This window comes from Neofelis nebulosa, chromosome 5, assembly GCF_028018385.1.
Source record: "Neofelis nebulosa isolate mNeoNeb1 chromosome 5, mNeoNeb1.pri, whole genome shotgun sequence".
In the NCBI taxonomy this organism is placed as follows: Eukaryota; Metazoa; Chordata; class Mammalia; order Carnivora; family Felidae; genus Neofelis; species Neofelis nebulosa.
This window is the reverse complement of record NC_080786.1, coordinates 158,348,213-158,367,087: the sequence shown is the minus strand read 5'-3', so window position 1 is coordinate 158,367,087 and position 18,875 is coordinate 158,348,213. Positions and strand designations below refer to the sequence as shown.

At 60.1% G+C, this 18,875-nt stretch overlaps 1 protein-coding gene across 5 annotated transcripts in view; it reads right to left on the bottom strand.

Annotated features, from left to right (window-relative positions):
- Positions 1-18,875, bottom strand: part of COL18A1 (collagen type XVIII alpha 1 chain) — a 91,859-nt gene that overhangs the window by 26,304 nt on the left and 46,680 nt on the right. For all 5 annotated transcript variants that reach the window (XM_058732254.1, XM_058732251.1, XM_058732252.1 and 2 more), the window contains 4 exons: positions 12,195-12,739; positions 5,374-5,460; positions 4,019-4,078; positions 2,095-2,224 (listed from right to left, as the gene is read on the bottom strand). In XM_058732254.1, coding sequence (XP_058588237.1) covers positions 2,095-2,224; positions 4,019-4,078; positions 5,374-5,460; positions 12,195-12,739 — 822 coding nt within the window. The remainder of the gene's footprint in view (positions 1-2,094; positions 2,225-4,018; positions 4,079-5,373; positions 5,461-12,194; positions 12,740-18,875) is intronic.

Below are 18,875 nucleotides of genomic sequence, written 5' to 3'. Positions count from 1 at the left end.
ACGGCCTTGAGCCGCCCTGTGCACCTGCCGGGACGCTGGCAATGGCACGTGGCCACGCCCAGCGCCGCCCGGAACTGCGGGGAAATGTCGTCTGCGGCAGCATCTTCGATAGCCAAACACACACCTGTCCTGTGGCCCAGCCATTCTACCCAAGGTGTCGAGCGGAGACACAGCAGCAGGTGTCCCTACGGAGGCTTCCCCTGGAGCCCCACAGCACCTTTAGCTGTGACAGCCCCCAACTGGAAATGACACAAAGGTCCACTGGCAGGTGAGTGGACAGCCAACTTCGGGTCCTTCCACACGGTGAAACAGCGCCCGAACAAACAGTGCAAAATCACACCTTGCTGAACGTCAGCACAACGGTGCTGAGCAGATGAATCCAGACAGGAAGGCAGAGCGTATGGTTCCATGTACGGAACCTTCCAGAAAACACCAGCACCTACAGCAACAGAAGGCACATCAGGGGGCACCCGGGAGGGGTGTGGGGAGTAGAAGGGAGGGACCGCAAAGTGCATAACGAGTATCTGGGGCTGGTGGATGCGGTCATGCCCTGATCGTGACACTTTCACGGGTGAACACACAGGTCAAAACTTATCAGATTGCGTGTTTCAAATTTCAAATAAGTGCAGTTTACTGTATGCTGATTACACTAAAAACAAAAACAAAAAGTGACCCCAGGCCCATCAAGCCTCCCCTCAAGGGGTCCTGGGTCAGCCCTAGGCTGGGGTCCCAGGCCACGGAGCACAGTGGGCTGACCCTGGGGCCCTGATGAGGCCCGAATCCCTCACTCAGGACCCTGAGGGACCAGACTCTTCACCAACGTCATCCAGCATGGCTGGGCCCTTGGGAAGCACGTCTGTGACAAATGCCGTAACTAGGTCCTTGGAGAAAGGGCACCCAGAACAGGGACCGTGGGGCCCTGGGGGACCGATGCCAAGTCTCTCCCTATTTTTTCTGTTTCTAAGTTTCAGAGGCAGCAATGAGCATGTATTTCAGTAATTTTTCAAAAACAATAAATGTTTTTCTGTAAAATAAAAACAAATGTCTACATACTTTTCTACAGCCTTGACGGAAGTATGAAAGGCAGAGCCCTGAGGAGGTCTCCTGAGCTTGCCAGCCCCTGGTGATCCTGTCGGACGCTAATCTGGGCGCTGCTGTGAAGGCCCCCCCACAGGTGTCACAGGTTACTAAACAGCCGTCGTGCAGGTAGGGAGATCATCCTGGGTTACTGGGGTACAACCCGTTAACCACACGAGGCCCCAGAACAGAAGAGGCGGGAGAGGAGAGGCAGGAGGGGGCGTCTGAGACGTGCAGAGCACGAGAAGGACTCCACCTGCCGTGGCTGGCTCTGAGGCGCCGGAGTGGCCAGGAACAGAGGGGCGTGGGTGGCCCGAGAACGTGAGACCCGTCGCTGGCCGACAGCAGTGAGGACCGGGAGCCTCCGTCCCACGGCTGCAGGGAACTGGATTCTGCCGCCAACCTGAGCGGGCGGGGAGCCCATCCCCCGCGGGGCCTGCAGGAGAGGACACGGCCCTCGGGACGCGAGGTGAGACACGAGCGCCCTCCCAGTGGCCAGATGTGTGGCCGTCGGCTGGCAGCGACAGACAGCTGACGCGTTGACACTCCATTTTCAGTGGCCCGGTCGCGGGCAGGTCCACACCGCACCCCCCGGGGCAGCAGACCCCCAAGGCCACCGGGAAGCGTCCTTGACCCCAAATGCCGACCCACAGCATTCCACGATTCATCGGACAACTTGTACGATGATTTGTCATCCTTCAAAATCAAATCTCAGGTCCTCCTGGGGAGCCTGCAGCACAGAATGCCCCACGGACCCACTGGCACAAGAACCCCGGGAATGAGACTCGGGAGGAAAGGCCACGCAGCGGCCCTGCCCTGACTCTCCTGCGGCCACGAGGGGGCGGGCGGGCGCTGACCGCTCCCCAGTCTGGGCGCATTTGTGACGGCAGGGAGCCCCTCGCCGGCGTGCACACGACTGACACACATGTGCCACTGACACACACACATACACCACCCAACCGCACGCCGCCGACACGCTCAAAATGACACGCACACCCCATCAGTAAACAGTTTTACCTCCCAACGAAGACATCGTGGTTTCTTCCTCAATTTCTTCAGTTCTGGAATCTTCCACATTCCTGCCTCCAGCCAAGGGCGGAGAAGTGACCGGTGGAGCCTCGGGGAGGCTGGGCTTTGGGGACAGACCCTGGCAAGGTGAGAGGGGGAGACAAGTCCGTTATGTGGCAGACGCGGATGTGCCGAGACAGGTGCTGGGTTATGGCACGTGTGGTCTGTAAGACAGGATCTGCGTGGATTCTTGAAGAAGCTCCGGGACTCCCCACAGCTTCTTCCTCCTAAACAGCCATGGGGATGGGGTCCCGGCCCTGCGAGCCCCCGGACGCCCCAGCCGGCAGGTCCCCCGGGCGGTAGGGACGCACCAGCACCCACTGTGCTTGCCCAGGGCCCCGGGACAGCCCCGAGGGGACACTCCCTGAGGTCAGGACCCGCCCGGCGAGGGCAGCCGGAGGCCTTCAGAGGAAGGGAGCCTCTGGCATTTCACGGCACAGACGGCATGTGGCGCGACCTGTCCTCGGCAGGGGTCACGACCGGGGGACTCCACGGCCAGGGCCGGGTGACTTGCACCCACCCTTGAGGAGGCAAGACCGGCTCTGCTCTGAAAACGCCTCTTCCTGGTCCCCAGAGGCACCCGGGAGCCTCAAGGACGTGGGCACAAGCTGACGTTCAAACACACAGTCAAGATGCTTCCCGCAACTGTCTGCCCCACGTCTGGCAGGAGTTCCCTGGTGACACCGTGCGGGTCAAGGCACTCGGGGACCGGCGTGCCCATGAGGCCGGAGGGCTGGGGGCCCCGGAGCCGGACATCAGGCCTCCCCCGAGGCCCCAGCCACACATGCGGGAAGGCCCCCCAGGACCCGCGAGCCCCGGCTGAACCCCCGACATCCCTGCGCCACTGAGCGCGTGAGGGTGGAGAACACGGAGAGCCGGCAGGGGAGCCCCTGCAGGCCGCTCGTGCCCTGGCCCGGCCCGCCCACCCCGCACAGGCTGTGGCCCAGTTCCTCTGCCGTCACCCTAAGCAGCCGGCCGGCCGGATTTCCCCAGGGGAGCCTGGCCGGGTGTGGGTTCCCAGTTCAAGTACTGCCGACCGTGGGGCGGATCCGCCCCGGGCCGGCAGCTCGTCTAGCCCGCTGAGACGGGATGCAGAGCTTCGGCACTTCCCGCCGCGGCCCCGGTACTGCTCGGATACGTTTCCATGGGGTCTCTGCGCTCCCAAAGCAACGGTTTGCCCTCAGGCACCCTGGTAGGGACAGGAGCTCGGTGGGTGAAGGGGCGAGCGCCCAAATCCAACCCGTGTCTGTGGGGACGCACAGCCCGTCTGACCTGGGTACCACCGTTGGGCACCGCGCACCGACGCCTGCTGTGAGCGGGGCCCTGCTGGGCGCGCCTCCCAGGACTGCTCCGGCCGGCGCGGGGCCAGGGGGTCCCCAGCACCCCCTGTGTGGGTAGAGCTCAGCACTCTGCCTGTCCTGGCCCCTCGATGCCCAAGCCCCGGGCCAGTGGGAGCGGAGGGCGCGACACTGTGGTGCAAATGCAAACAAGCCGCCTTTCCCCCTCCCGCTCGCTGTTTTGGGTGTCGGGACCTGGGCGAGCTCAGACTTGGCCTCCAGAAACCTCCTCGCTGTAAGGCCCGCCCACCCTCCCTTTGTGTCTGAGCTACAAACCCACTAGTACTCCACGGCCCCTCCAAGCTAACGGGGAGGCGTAAACAGAACATCAACGTCACCCCAGAGATCCAACGAAGGGTTAGACTCAGAAACCGAATTTTAAATCCCTGGGGACAGGAGTAAGAGAGCGCGTTCCCGTGTCCCGCTGGGAACGTGTCCTCAGGTCGCAGGGAGCCCCTGGAGTCCCCCACGCGTGTGCACCCGTGTGCTCACCCAGCCTGTCGGGACAGGGTCCCACCAGGACTCACGGAACTCACCGACTGCTCCCTGAGAAGCTCCCGGTTCTCCTCCAGCCCGCTCCCGAAGTCTCCAGACACCTGACGGTCACAGGAAAGAAGGAGCCGGTGACCGAACCCCGTCCCTGGGTGGCGTCCGCAGGCACGCCGGTCAGAGCAACTAGGACGCCCCTCTGGGAAACGGTGTGGCCGCCGGCCACACACACGGAACCGTGAAGAAACACGCTCCTTCCTTCTGCCTGGTCATCCCGCTCCTGGGACACTGTCCCGGGAAACAGCCAGAGGAGAGAGGCCCCGCGGAGGGGGCTCCGGGCACGGATTTGTCAACTCAAAGGCCACACCGGGGGACGGCCTCACGGAGCTGAGTGAGGTGGCCTGCGGCCACAGGAAACGTGAGCCATCGTATCGTCCCTGCCCTGGTCACTGCACGTGGCTGACGACCTCATTCTGTTCACAACCGTGCAGTCACTGGGGGCATTTTTGAGATCTGGATTCTCCCTGGGAACACGGACTTTTCTCCCCTTCCGTCCCTCACACGCCCTGGGAAGTGGATCTTCTTAGGTCCCATGCACACATGCTCTCTCACACATACACATGCACACGATGCTCTCAGACAGGCGTGTGCACGCACACATGCTCTCTCACAAAGGCACACGCATGCACATGTTTCCTCATACAGGTGTGTGCACGCACAATCACTCACGTACGCACACCCATACACACATGCACACACATATGCTCTCTCACAGGCACACACATGCTCTCAAACATGCACACATGCACACACACTCTCATACAGGCACGTGCACACACACGCGGTCTCTCACAAATGCATGCACACACACACAAACAGGCGTGTGCACGCACAGTCTCTCATTACGCCTGCACGCACACATGCTCTCTCATACATGCACACACGCTTTCTCACAGGCATGTGCACACACACACGCTCTCACAGGCACACGCACACGCTTTCACACATGCATGTACACGCACATGCTCTCACACATGCACACTCACACAGACGTCTGTCTGTCTCACGCAGACGCATGTGCACATTTTGGCCAAGGTGACCGTCATCAACCATATCACCTAACCGGCTACTCTAGGGAAGCTTTTAGCACTTACTCCATGTTTGGTATGTGTTTTTAAGTGGAAAGTTCTAGGCAGGGAACGAATGCTCTTTCTGATGTTATGGGTAAATGAAAATGTCCCAGGTTCTTGGTACCCAAATGACATCCTTCAAAGGAGGATGTCCTACCACTTTGGGGTCCCCAGTCCCCACCGACTCTGGGCCTTCCGCCCGTGGTGGGGGGTGAAGCAGGGTGGGGCAGGGGGAGGGAGCTCCGTGGAGCCCGGCCACGGCAGCGACTCACCCCACCGCTGTCCTCGTCGTCCTCCTCCAGACAATGCAGGGGGCTCACCCGGGGGTCTCCGCGCACCCTCAGCTCTGCGATCCTTCCCTAAAGGCAGAGGGGGAGAGCGGTCACCGTAGGCCCCGAGGCAGTCGGCACGGCCAAGCCGGCGCCCGGCTCGGAGCCTGGCGCTGCTGAGGATCTCAGCGGGGTCACGGAGCCGACCGAGGTCCAGGACGAGGCCGTCTTGGAGACAGGAGGGCCCTCGGGTCACTCCCACTGGGGCTCCAAAGGCACTTGCGTGAGGGGACGGGGAACGGAGGCCGCTCTCCCGGTCAGTGCCGCGTGAGGCAGGGTCGCCAGCGCAGACCTGGAGGGACGGGGCCTCGGGGAGGCGGTGACGGGGACGGGAGAGCCGTGCGTGGCCCCGGCTATTTCGGGGACCGGCAGAGCCCGTGACTGAAAAGCAGCAGGCAAGACTGAAGAAGCCCCAGGGCATACGCAGCGCGGAGTCCGTGTGGCGCTCGCTGACTTTCGAGCCCTGAATTGGCTCGGCTGAGACCTCGCCCTCAAGCACGAGAGGCTACCGGGGCCGCTTTCTAAAAGGTTTCCCTGCCTGGAAACGGTGAGTGTCCACACACGTGGTTTCTAGTATTTTCTTTGTTTTTTACTCAACATTTAACCCACTGGGATTTTCTCCGGCGCCTTTTTCCCAAGTAGAAACCACACTTGGTCAATCCTGAGACGTAATGGAAGGGCCTGGGTCAGGGGTCGGCAGAGCTTCTCCGTAAAGGGCCAGCTGGGGAGTCCTCGGTCTCTGCGCTGCCTGGTGCACACCCGCTCGGCATCGGCCACAGCCAGCGCGTGAAGGGCCGAGCGCGGCTGTTCCGAGCGTTACCGACACCGAAATGTCATCGTGTCATTTCCACGTCGCAAGAGTCTCCTTCCGATTCGCCCATTTCAACGTGTCAAACAAACCCTTTCCCACCTGCACAGAACAGGCGATGCCAGATGTGTCCACAGGCCACGTGCTGACTCACCTCAGTTGTTCTGTTTATTCCTCCAAATGACCTTCAGACTCCCTCCATCACGTGACCCTCGATCCCCTGACCTTCGTGCTCCACACCAGCAAGGAGCACGCGACAGCAAACCAACAACACCCCAGTGGGTCCCCAGATGAGCCCTGCTTGAGGGCTCCACTTGCTTTCCAAGGCCACCTCCTCCAGGAAGCACTCCTGGATCTCTACCCAGGGCTGTGAGCACCTCAGGGGCCAGTCCTGCCAGACTCCGTACTCCCGGCTCCACTCCCCAACTGCTGACAGTGAGGCCTGTGGGGCTGTGTCCCATCTCCGTGTGTGGCTATGTGTGCGTGCCCATGTGGGTGCATGCATGTGCTGTGTGGGTGTGTGCTTACACGCATGTGCACACGCATGTGTGTGCACCTGCCCCTGTGCTTACGCACACGTGCCCTTGCACACACGTGCTCATTCAGGCACACGCACCTGCTCCCGGGAGGCCAGTGAGGGCGGTCGGGCCCAGGCGGGACTTGGGTGGAGGGAGACCCTCGGCTCCAGTTACCGCGAGGTCCTGGTTTTCCCAACGTGCAGGGGAAGGAGGCGGCTGAGGAGGCGGGCGGGGAGCAGTTGGGACGCGGGTGGGTGATCTGTGCTCTGTGCGCACACGCGGTGTCCTCCTTTGCAAGTATGCACGAAAGAGCCGCCATCACGGGCAGCTGGTACGACTCAGGGCCACCAAAGCAGCCACCGGCTCACAAGCTGACATGGGGTGCGCCAAGTGGCAGAGGGTGCTTCCTGTAGCTGGGCTGACTTCAGAAGGCGGTGAAAACGTGGCCGTGGGCAGGACCACGTACCTCATCCTCACTGTTCTCCCACCAGCCACAGCGTGTTCTGGAAGACCAGAGGCAGGAGCTGCCCGTGGCTCCGCGGTCAAAGCCCAGAAGGAAGCCGCCCTGGTTCTCAGTTGGACTCAGGATGGTCATCAGTTCTAGAAGGTTCTTCCGGGCACCCGCGTGAGGACCAGCATGTGCCAAGTGATGTCCAGCCCTCGTGGCGCTCCGAGACAAGCTGACAGACGGTGGCCGGACCGTGGGGCTGAGGGAGCCGGGGGCAGGGTTGCTGTCCACGGGCCTGTCCCCGGGCTGCTAGGTGGCCTCACTGTGGGAGGGTGGTGGTGGCATCCTTCCGGAAGCGTGGAGCGGAGAACTCCATCGCTTTAAGGAAGAAGGTGAGCCGGCACAGAGAGCATGGTCTCAGGGGCCAGAGATGTTTCAACCACACCAACAGTGGCCTGCGTCTAACCCCGAGCCCAGCAGGCCACCCCCACTGCAGCCACTGCTGCCCCTTCAGACCCGGAGTCACCCTCGCCGGTCCCTGCCTCCTCCTGCCGCCTTCCCCCAGGCGCAATGCCGCCCTGCTGCGTCCCGGCAAAGTGCAAGGTCAGAGTGGGGCCCAGCCTTCCTCACAGGGGTCACCGGGGAACTCACCACAGAGCCATCAGCGGGACTCAGGGACGGCCTGCCCGACCGCGTGGCACAACTACTGAGAGCTCCTCCCTGTGAACCGTGGCAGGGGGAGGACGGGCAGCACAGGGACTGGCTGCAGGCAGGTCCCCGGAGCTGGGCCCAGGGCGAGAGGGAGTCCACGCCCGGGTGCAGGGAGTCAGCTATGGACAGTGCTTGGTATATCTGAGGGACAAGTGTCCCTCCCTTGAAATTCTTGGACGGTCCAACCACCACGGAGGGTGGCCAAGCCGCGTGGGAGAGGTGTGTGAGCGTGTGTGAGAGCTTTGTGTGGATGGGTTATGCGTGAGCACGTGCGTGCGTGTGAACGTACACATGTGTGCGTGTGAGCAGATGTGTGCATGCAGTGACAGCACGTGAGAGAGCGTGTGCCAATGTGAGGCGTGTGCACAAGGGTGTGAGAGCGGGCGTGTGCCCGTGTGCATGAACGTGTGCACATATGTGCGCATGCAGTGAGAGCATCGGACGAGAGCACGCGTGTGCATGTAAACACGTGTGCGGGTGTGGTGAGAGAGGGGTGTGCACATGAGCACAAGTGTGCAGACCAGGAGCAGGGAGCGTTGCAGCGAGGCCCCTGTCCTTCCATACACACAGGTGCCCTCCACCAGTCAGGTTCCTGGGGGCACCATCGCCCACGGGAAATCTGGGCCGTCCCGTAAAAATGCAGGGGTCAGATCAGGGGTCAGCACTGGCATCGTGCTGGGGATGCAAGTTCTCGACCTCAGTCCTGTTGAAGGAGGGACAGGGTCGCCCAGGTGACCAAGTTTGAAGACGCAAGGACAGCACAGGGCGGGTGTTAAATTCTAGAAGGCCGAGCTCTCCACGGGGCGGCAGGGTGCCCTGGGGGTGGAGGCCATGAGGGGAGGGCACGGGCGCTCCCGGCAGGTGGGGTCAGGGGGCCAGACCTCCGCCGTGACCGTCCCCACGGACCCGTCCCTCGAGGCTCCGAGCTGCCAGCAGCTGAGGCTGTTCGCCAGGCTGCCCGCGGGGGACGCGGCAGGGAGGGCAGTGTTGGCTCCGGCCGCTGCTCCGGGAGCCGCATGCGCTTCCCCGGGGACACGTTTAGTGGGGAAGACGTCAGTGGTGCAGAAGCCACAGACACGCTGCAAATATCGGACGGACCTGGAAGCAGACGTGGAATCTGGAGACGTCGCACTTTGTTAACCGTCTGGAACGTGTCCCGTCGCTGCCACGCTGCCGGCTGCGCGGCCGAGTCGCACAATGAGAACCCCGTGCTGCGCGCGCTTGTCACTGAGGTCACTGGCCGCGGGCTGCCTCCCTGGGCCCCCCGGATTCTCGGAGGTGGCCTGGACCCCGCCTCGGGGCCCCGCCGGGAAGCGCTGCGTCCTGGTCGCGGGCGGGGGGCTGAGTGAGCCCGTGGGGGGGGAGGTGGCTGGTGGCGCTCCGGGCCGGACTCCCCCGCCCCGTGACCCACGCCGGCTGCGCTGTGGCTGCCCCGCTTCCTCGGGCCCCAGCCCCGGTGGCTCCTGACCGCCTGCTTGCGTCACCCTGGCCGCCAGCACGACACCGTCTGCTTCCTCTTGGTTCCTTCTCGTGGGGTCGCATCCGGGCAAGCGCTTCCATCACAGGCTGCTCCTCTCTCTCCCCCAGTTGTGGCAGGAAATGGCAGGGATGCGGCGGCGTCACGTCGAGGCCGTCCTACTGCGCGTCACGTCGGGTGAGCACGGTGCGTGTCGTAGGAGGGGTGTCGGGCGGGGGATGGCAGTGACCGGGGCGCCCGGCTCTCCCTCGCTCAGGAGGGGCGGGTCTGGGTGCTGGGCTTGGGGGCCACAGGCCCCTGACGACACTTTCCCTGCCATCCCGGGCGTCGAGCCTGCCGCGGCTGCGGGGCACCCTCCTGGCTTCAGTGGACGGGGCGCTTATTTCTGTATAACGTGGCCCACAAGGCCGCGTGCGGGGGGAAGTCCCCGTCGAACAAGGTAGGTGAGTGCTCAGGATGAGGTGCGGCGGCTGGAGCACAGCCTCCGGGAAGGCAGGGGGGCACCCACAGAAGCCCCCCCCCGGTGGCCAGGGAGGAGCTGCACAGAGCAGGAGAAGGGGGAGCAAGCCAAGGGAGACGCGGCCGCAGAGCTTTAGAAACGGTTAAAAAAATGAAAAGGCACACAACGGCCGAAAGGGTTGGCAATAAGGCAAGCACTGTCCGAACTGCACGGAAGGCAGGACTTCCCAGTAGACGCTTACTACCAAAAGGGACTCAAGAAGAAGAATAAGCCCGAAGAGACCAGTTTTTCTGACCAGAGGCAAACAATCAAGGTTCTGTCCGGACCCGCCTGGACCGCCCGGGAGGGGCCGGAGGAGACGCCGCCCAGCTTCCTCCGGGCGCCAAGCCCCGAGCTCGCTTCTGCCAAATCTTATAAATCACGTGACGTGAGTGATTCTTCTCCAGGAACTTCAATTCAGAAAGTCTGCAAAACCCGGTGCTAAACCGATTTGTCTCCTGTTCGACAAGCTTCTCTTGGCCAGCTGGAATCCGTTCAAACACCCACACAGAAAATTCCTGAAGCCTCTAGTCCGTGGGGACATAAGGAGACTTGGCTCAGGTGCATGTGACACAAGCGAAGTCAGCTGGAAGTCAAGCAGCCACCCGGGGCAAGCAGGCCACAGCCCAGCGCCGACGGAGGAGCCTACACCCTGCTCCAGGAGTCCTGTCTTCCTCACCTTCAGAGACTTGGCCACGACAGTACACGCCATGGGCATCTTCCGCGTAAACACTTTAAATATCTCAACGGTTTGAACAAAAAAGTGACACGGTGAAAACGCAAGTGACAAACTGAGAGCTAAAATTTTAAGTGCACAAAACCAAGGACCATTTTCTTTCACATATAAAGAGTTTGTAAAAGTCAATAGGAAATTATTGAACCCCCAAGACAAAAGTGCAAAGACCATAAATGGGCCAGTCACAAAAGAAGAAATGCAAATAGCCAAAAACCATGTAAAAAAAAAAAATCTAAGTCTGTCTACACTAGCAACCGAGAAATGCAAGTTAAAACACCCAGACACCATCTGCCTATTTCAAGTGGCGAATGTGTTTTGCACACGTGACACGCAGCCCCGACGAGGCACAGGGAGGAGGCGCTGGGCGTCGTCACTGGCGACAGTGGTGACCCGGGCAACCCTGTCCCCACCCGCACACAGGCAGCCTTTCTGCTGAAGTGTTAGAGACGTGGGGACACACGGGACGCTTTTTTGTCCTCAGCTTCCCGGGAAGTCACACAACAAACAGCCAGTGGACACAGCCCCCGCCTCGACAGACGGCTCTCTCTGACTTCTTTGCAGTTAATCACGTTTGAGGATCAAAACGAAAACACAAAGAGGCCCAGTTTCGTATCAAAGTCCTGCTGACTCCCAGACCCCAAGGGTTAAAGTTCCTGCCAGAGGCAAAAGGTCAGCTTTCAGCACCCAAGTCACCAGGACTTAGAACAACTTTCATGAAGCAGCCTTTCTCTAGGCAATAATTAACTTTCTGTCCCCCGGGGACACGGCCCCTTTCAGCACACACAGGGGCCCCTGTCTGGACCGCTGAGCGGGGACGCTCTAGCCGCCGGCTGGCTCCAGTGTCAGGGTTTGGGGGTCTGTGGGTCAGTGCCCGTGGAGGGTGTCCACGCGATGTTCACGGGAGGCAGGGAGTCCGGCTCAAGTTTCCAACAAGCGTGGGCGCTGAGGGCCCGGGAGAAAGACCCCCTCCAGGCTCTGGGATCCGCCTGCCCCCAGAATGAAAGGCCGAGGCCAGGCCTAGGGGTGGGGGCTTCCCCGAGGACATGGTGGGACCGCCACGAGCCAGATGCCCTGGCGAAATTCTGCCCTCGCTGCTCGGAAGCTGCGCTGAGGGCCTGCTGAGCAGTTTGGTGAAAATAAGGTCATCGGCACGTTGACGGGGCGGGTGAGTGCGCCCTCCAGGGTGCAGCCCGCCCCCACAACAGCCCACGCTCAGGGCCACGCCATGTGCACAGCTCACGTAGCTGGGCCGGGATGCCGACTCCCGTCTGCCCCGTGGGGCAGGGGGGCCCGGACCCCGGGGTCACCGCGGGCACCATGCACAATGGAGGAGCTCTCGTGTGCCGCGGAGGGGGTCCAGTTGGGAAGGGGACGGTGCCGGGGGGCCTCCGAGACTTCCACCACATCCCCAACCGGGGCCTGCACTCAAGCGGCCGGCGGCCCCGCCCCGCGGGCGGTCCTCTCCCTGGTGCTGCTGCACCAGGCAGGAGGCAGACCGTCCCTTGACCCGGTGGCCAGACCCCCACACCAGGGCCGGTCCCCACACCAGCGGTGGCTGTCAGCTTACCTGGAACTTGCTGGGGTCTGCTCCTCCAGCCTGGGCCACGAAGAGGCCGGCGCCGGGCTCCAGCTCCAGGGCCCGCGGGGAGCGCACCAAGGGCACCCTCTGGAACAGCTCGCAGTCCACGAACAGCGCCACGGTCGCGCCGTCCACGCTGAGTGCGAAGCGCGTCCACTGGCCGGTGAAGGCGGGCAGGTGGAAGCTGGCGGCCGTGCGGGTGCGGGTGGCGCCGGGCTCGGTGTACAGGAGCTGGATGTGCTGCTGCCCGTCACGCACGGCCGACAGCTTCACGCCCACGGAGACCACCGCCTGGGCCGCGTCTGTGATGGCGAACAGCACCCCCGCGCCCTCGGTGGCGGGCCGGACGTGGAAGAGCAGTGAGAAGTCGCGGAAGAACGGGCTGGGGAAGTGGTACCGGGCCACCTGGCCGCTGTTGGCATCCGGGCCGAAGACGAAGGCCGGCCCGACATCAGGGTCGTCCACCTGGGCGACCTGCTGGGGCGGCGGCTCTCCGAGCAGCTGCAGGAGCCCCACCTCCGTGCCCAGGCTCTCTGCAAAGAGGAGGGAGACCCCGGTGAGGCTGCGCGTGGGAGAGACCAAGCAGGCAGGGTGCCAGGGGGACACTGAGTCACGAGCGGCTCCCCACCCGCCTGGCACCTGCCCCGCCTCTCCGGGCACCCTCCCGGGGCCGGGGCTTGTGGCTCACAGGCCCAAGGGGGACGCCACAGGAACCGCCCCAACCAGGGGGGCAAGGATGTGGTGGGGCAGCCCGCTGAGGGTGCCTGGGGCTGCACCCCATCCGCGCCCCATGCTCAGGCCCCACTCCACCTCCACGACCCCCATGCCCACCCTCGGACAGCGGGAACAATACTCCGGCACCAGTCGAGGCACCTGCCAGGGGTGCTGACTGCATTACAGAGGAGAGAAAGCTGAACGCCAAGCAGCTCCCTGTGGTTTTACTACGTTACGAACCGGCCTGGAAACTAATCAAAGCCCTGGGGGTAGCAAATCAGAACAGGAGGCTGGGCTGTCTCTTGGAGGATCTGTCCTGGCTTGAACCAGTCCTGTGTCCTGCGCCTGCTCGTAGGCGAATCCCACTCAAGTGCCCCAGGTTTGCCGGGGGCTTCCCTCCCCTCCCACGGTGTCCACGCTGCAGTGCCACAGCCACCCTGACCTGGAGAGGGGCCACGTGGTGGATGAGCCACTGGGGAGAACGTGATCTCCTTCACCAACGGATGCTCACACTGGACGGCCCTCCCTTCTGCTCAAGCACCCTCTTCCTCGGTGTCCTAGAGCACGTGAGCTCTGGTCTAGGCTGGGGACACGGCCATGGTGCCCGGTGTTCTCCCTCATTTCTCATCCTTCCAGGTAGGACCAGAGGCTGCTGTCGGGGCGAGGGAGGGACACAGGCCCTGCTCTCCACGACCTGGTCCTGGGCCCCAGCAGGGCCTGACTTGGCCACGCACCTGTACCTGCCTGAGCCTGCAGGTGTAGCACTGAGGAGAACGCCTCCAAGGCATGCAAGCCTGACGACCTCGGACCAGGAGTGCCAGGTGCTGGGGGCAGAGGGCAGGGCCCCCCTCTCTGTCCAGAGAGCCCGGTCACTGCCGGACACAGGAGGGGGCATACACCCGTTCAAGGAGACACCTATACATTGGTGGCTTCCTGCATGCACACCCACTTTACCAGGTGGAGCCCAGTCCACCGTGGTTGGAGCCACAGTCCAGCTAAGGGCCCCGACCCGAAGCCTTTTCTCTCAAGACCCCAACCTACTGTCCGGGTGTGGTCGACCTCCGAGGTGTGACTCACACGGGGGAGACGCTCTTCCGGGAAGGGGCTGCCGACGCGCAGATGTCCCGAGGACCGTGGCGAGCGAGCCTGTGACCGTGCGCTAGAACATGTGTGCGTCTGTTTGTGTGTGATGGGGACCTGGGGTCTGTCCCTGAGCCGCAGGGCCAGGCTGACCTGGGACTTCCCAGGTCAGAGCAGGGGGAAGAAATACTGAACCCCAACTTCCTAAGGCAAGTTCTGTCTTTCAAAGAGCTCTTTGAGAACAAAGAATGAAAACAGAAGAGAGACAGACACCACCCACATGAGGACATGCACTTTGGATTCCTGCCAGGCCTCGCGCTCCCGGGCAGGGGTGGGCCTCTGCACCCTGCACGGGCCTGACGTCGCGCCCGGCGGGCAGCACCACCAGCCACCCGGGGTCCCCCGAGGCTCACAGGCAAGACCCTCATGCCGATGGGAAGTGGGGGGCGGGGGGCCCTTCCGCGAAGATGCCGGGCTCTGGGAGGACAGCGGTCCCTTGACGCTCAAAGACAGACACTGCTGGCCACCAAGATGGTGGCTGCTGTGATCGTCCCTTCATATCAGAAGTTCCCGGGGCCTGAGGGTGCACTCAGGGAGATGTTCTGAGATGAAGAAAACAGGACTCTCAGCGGCCTGTGTGCTAATGGCCCTGCTGTCCTGACTCAGCTGTCCTCAGAGTTACACGTGGATACGCCCACCACTGCCCTTCCTCCCGGGCGGCTAGAAGTTCTCCAAATTAATTCAGAATGCAACATGCACCAGCCGCTGTTGTCCTGGGCTGAAAGACAGCAGCATGCTACAGGGGCAGCCCCGTGGAGACCAGCGACTCACAGACGGCTCCTTCTTTCTCTCCGTGAAATGCCTCATGGTTCCCATCGGGAGTAAGCCTCTGAAGGCCACGGCCCTAAAATCACTGGAACTAATAAGTGATTATAGCAAGCTTATAAGATACAAGATTAATATACAAAATTCACTTTCCTATATACCGGTAATGAGCAAGCAGGATTTGCAAAACATAATACCATTCACATTAGCTTTCCCACAGATTAGTTACTTAGGTGTAAATATAACAAATATATGTGCAACATCTACATGAGGGAAACTATAAGACTCTGCTGAACTAAATTAAAGACCTAAATAAATGCAGAGATATTCCATGTTCATGGATAGGAAGACTCAATACTGTGACGATGTCAGTTCTTCCCAACTTGGTCTGTCTGTAGATTGAATGTGATCCCCATTAAAACCCCAGCAAGTCATTTTGTGGCTATTGACAAACCGATTCTAAAGTTTATAGAGAGACAAAACACCCAGAATAGCCAACACAATGTTGAAAAAGAACAAAGTTGGAGGACCGACACTACTGGCTTCAGGACTCACTGTAAAGCTGCAGTGATCAAGACAGTGTGGTGGTGGAGAAAGGACACACAAATCGATCCACGGGACAGAACAGAGAACCCAGAAAGAGAGCCACACAGAGACAGCCGACGGATCCCTGCCAAAGGAGCAAAGGCAGTCAAGGGGGCAAAGAGTCTCTTCCACAAGGGGCGCTCGAAGGGGAATCTGGACACAGACCTTACACTCTTCACAACAGTTCACTCACAACGGATCGCAGACCCAAATGTAGAATGCAAAACTATCGAACGCCTGGAAGACGATACAGGAGAAATCCTCGGGGACCTTGGACAGGGGGACGACGTTTTAGATACAACACCAAAGGTACAACCTAACTGATAAGCTGGACTGAGTCAAAATGTAAAATCTCTGTTCTGCGAAAGACACTGGTAAGAGATGAGCAGACAAGCCAGAGACTGAGAGAAATATTTGCAACACGTATATCTGATAAAAGAAGATATATCCAAAATACACAAACACTGAAAACTCAGCAATAAGAAAACGGACAACCCGATTAAAAAGTAGGCCAAAGACCCGAAGAGACACCTCACCAGAGAAGACATACAGACGTCACACATCATCAGGGAAATGAAAATGAGGAGGGCACCTGTTGGGATGAGCACTGGGTGTTGTACGGAAACAAATTTGACAATAAATTTCATATTAAAAAAAAAAAGAAAGAAAATGAAAACGACAACGACGTCACCGTGCACCCGTGAGAACGGCCACAACCCGGAACACCGACAACACGGATCGCTGGCGGGGACGCGGAGCAGAAGGAACGCTCCCTCACTGCTGGCGGGAAAGCAGAGAGGGGCAGCCGCCGCGGAGGAAGGTTTGCCGGTTTCTTACAAAACTGAACACGCTCTGACCATACGACCCAGCGGTCGTGCTCCTTGAGGTCTACCCAGAGGAGGTGAACGTTCATGTCCACACGACAACCCGCAGGCGGATGTTTACGGCAGCTTTATTCATAACTGCCAGACCTTGGAAGCAACCAAGGTGCCCTTCGGGAGGTGATGGGCAAACACACGGGTGCGTCCAGACGACGGGATGGTATTCGGCGCTAAGAAGGAGCGGGCCGTCACGCCACGAAGGCACGGAGGGTCCGCAGGTGCATCTCACTAAGTGACAGCAGCCAATCTGAAAAGGCTGCATCCTGTACGATTCTATCTGTGCGACGCCCTGGAAAAGGCGGGACCATGGAGGCAACAGCAAGGTCAGGGGTTGCCAGGGGTAGTGGGCGTGGTGTGGATAAATGGATAGAATGCGGAGGCTTTTCGGGCAGTGAAAACACTCCCTCCTCATTACAACGCCGTGACGGTGGACAGCTGTCATTACACATTTGTCCAAACCCACACAACACGCACCACTAAGAGCGAGTCCAGTGGAAACTACGAACTCTGGGTGATGAGGTGTCAGTGCAGGTTCATAGATGGCAATAAACACACAAGTCAGGTGGAGGATGTTGACAGCGGGGGAGGCTGTGCGTGTGTGGGGGTGGGGGCAAGTGGGACACTTTCTGACAATCCACTGAGATGAGACGAGCCAGTTATCAGCCACATACCCCCAACAACGGTGGAGAAGGTCCCTGAGACACTGTCTCATCCTACTTTCTTGTTAGAATAGAACATAAGGACCTCAGTGAGACAGATGTGCAGAGGCTCCCTGAACCTCATGAAGTGTCTAAAGAAAGCTCTGGACCCGTCATGTTGTTACATACAGTCGCAACCACAAAGGAAAAAATGTCTGGGGTGAGTGCGGAACGTAAGGTCAGTGTCAAGGAGGAAAATACACTGAGAACAAACATTTCAGGAAACATCAAAGGCTGTAAAGGTGGACTGAGAGACTAACGAACACCCTAGGAAGTGGAGACGTGCTCTCACCCCGTGGGCTCCACCTTTAACAACCACACTTGTCTGCACGTTGTGTGCACACCGTGGCCCCAAGATGTCCATTCTGCAGCGTCTGGAACCTGCACATGGTCCTTTGCAGGTGTGATTAATGTTTCGGCCCCAGATGGGCAGATTAACCAGATCTGATGACATACATCCTTAAAAGCATGTGTGTCTCCCAGCCAGGGGCACTTGGGCAGCCCCCGGCAGCTGGAAGAGGCAGGGGACGGACTCTTCCCTGCAGTCCCCAAAAGCAGCACAGGACAGACACCTTGATTTTAGCCCAGTGAGACGGATTTCGGAATTCTGCCCTCCAGAACCATCAGGTTGCACACCTGAATTGTTTTAAGCCACTAAATTCGCGGTTATTTGTTACAGCAGTCACAGGATACACGGACGTACGCAAATCCACAGAGGGAACGGGAAGCCAGCAGCGAGGGGGCTCGGAGCTGGCTTCAGCTCTCTCTTGTGTGACTCCCATCTCCATGTCAGCGTAGCTCAGGAGCTAGTTCTGGGATAAAAATGCAACCCAGGAGAGAAGCAGCAGAGGACAAGACGATGGGGCAGAGTGGTCCTAAGGGGTGAGAATGGCAGGCAGAGGCGGTCCCCCAGGGCCAGAACCTGCGGGCTGGGGAGAAGGAAGGCTCACTCCAAGCCCCGGCTGCTCTCTGCACACCCTCTCCTCCTCGGAACTGAGGCCCATGTCTGCAGAGCCTGCTCCTTCCAAGTGGGGCTGCCCACAGACCCCTGTGTAAGGAGCCCTGTCAGGAGGCGGGCGTCCCCGAACAGTTCTACGTACTTCAAACACATGCCGAGGCTCCCGGAACACTGGATGTGCTGCTTGGAGTGGACAAGGGGGCACCCACAGCCACTCTTGCCGGGCACAAGGTCAGCCTCTCTGGGCGCATGGCCCCAGTACAGGAAGGGGCTGCTGAGCCTCCGGCGTACTCCAAGAATCAGGAGATCAGAAAGAGAACATAGAGGGAAACCAGCATGGCAGTGGGGGAGAGGCTGGGCCCGTATACCAGGAAGAGAAATGATCCCAAACAAGATCCTACACTGGAATCACTGACACACAAAACTCAACCGTGTGAAGCTGAGCATCTGCCCCCACTGCCTGCTTTGTGTGTTCTCTCCAGACAGGTGTCAAGACAAAAACAAATTGCATATTACATGTGACAATCACATTCTCACATGGTAAACCTGATCTGATATCCAGATGGATGGATGGATGGATGGATGGATGGATGGATGGATGGATGGATATGTGGATGAATGGATGTGTGGGTGGATGGATGGACAGATGAATAGGTTGGTGGGTGAGTGGATGGATGGATGGATGGATGGATGGATGGATGTGTGCATGGATGGATGGATGGATGGATGGGTGGATGGATGGATGTGTGGGTGGACAGATGGGTGAGTGGATGGATGGATGGATGGATGGATGGATGGATGGATGGATGGTTAGGTGGATGGGTGGGTGGGTGGGTGGATGGATGGATGGATGAGTGGGTGGATAGATAGGTGAGTGGATGGATGGATGGATGGATGGATGGATGGATGGATGGATGGTTAGATGGAT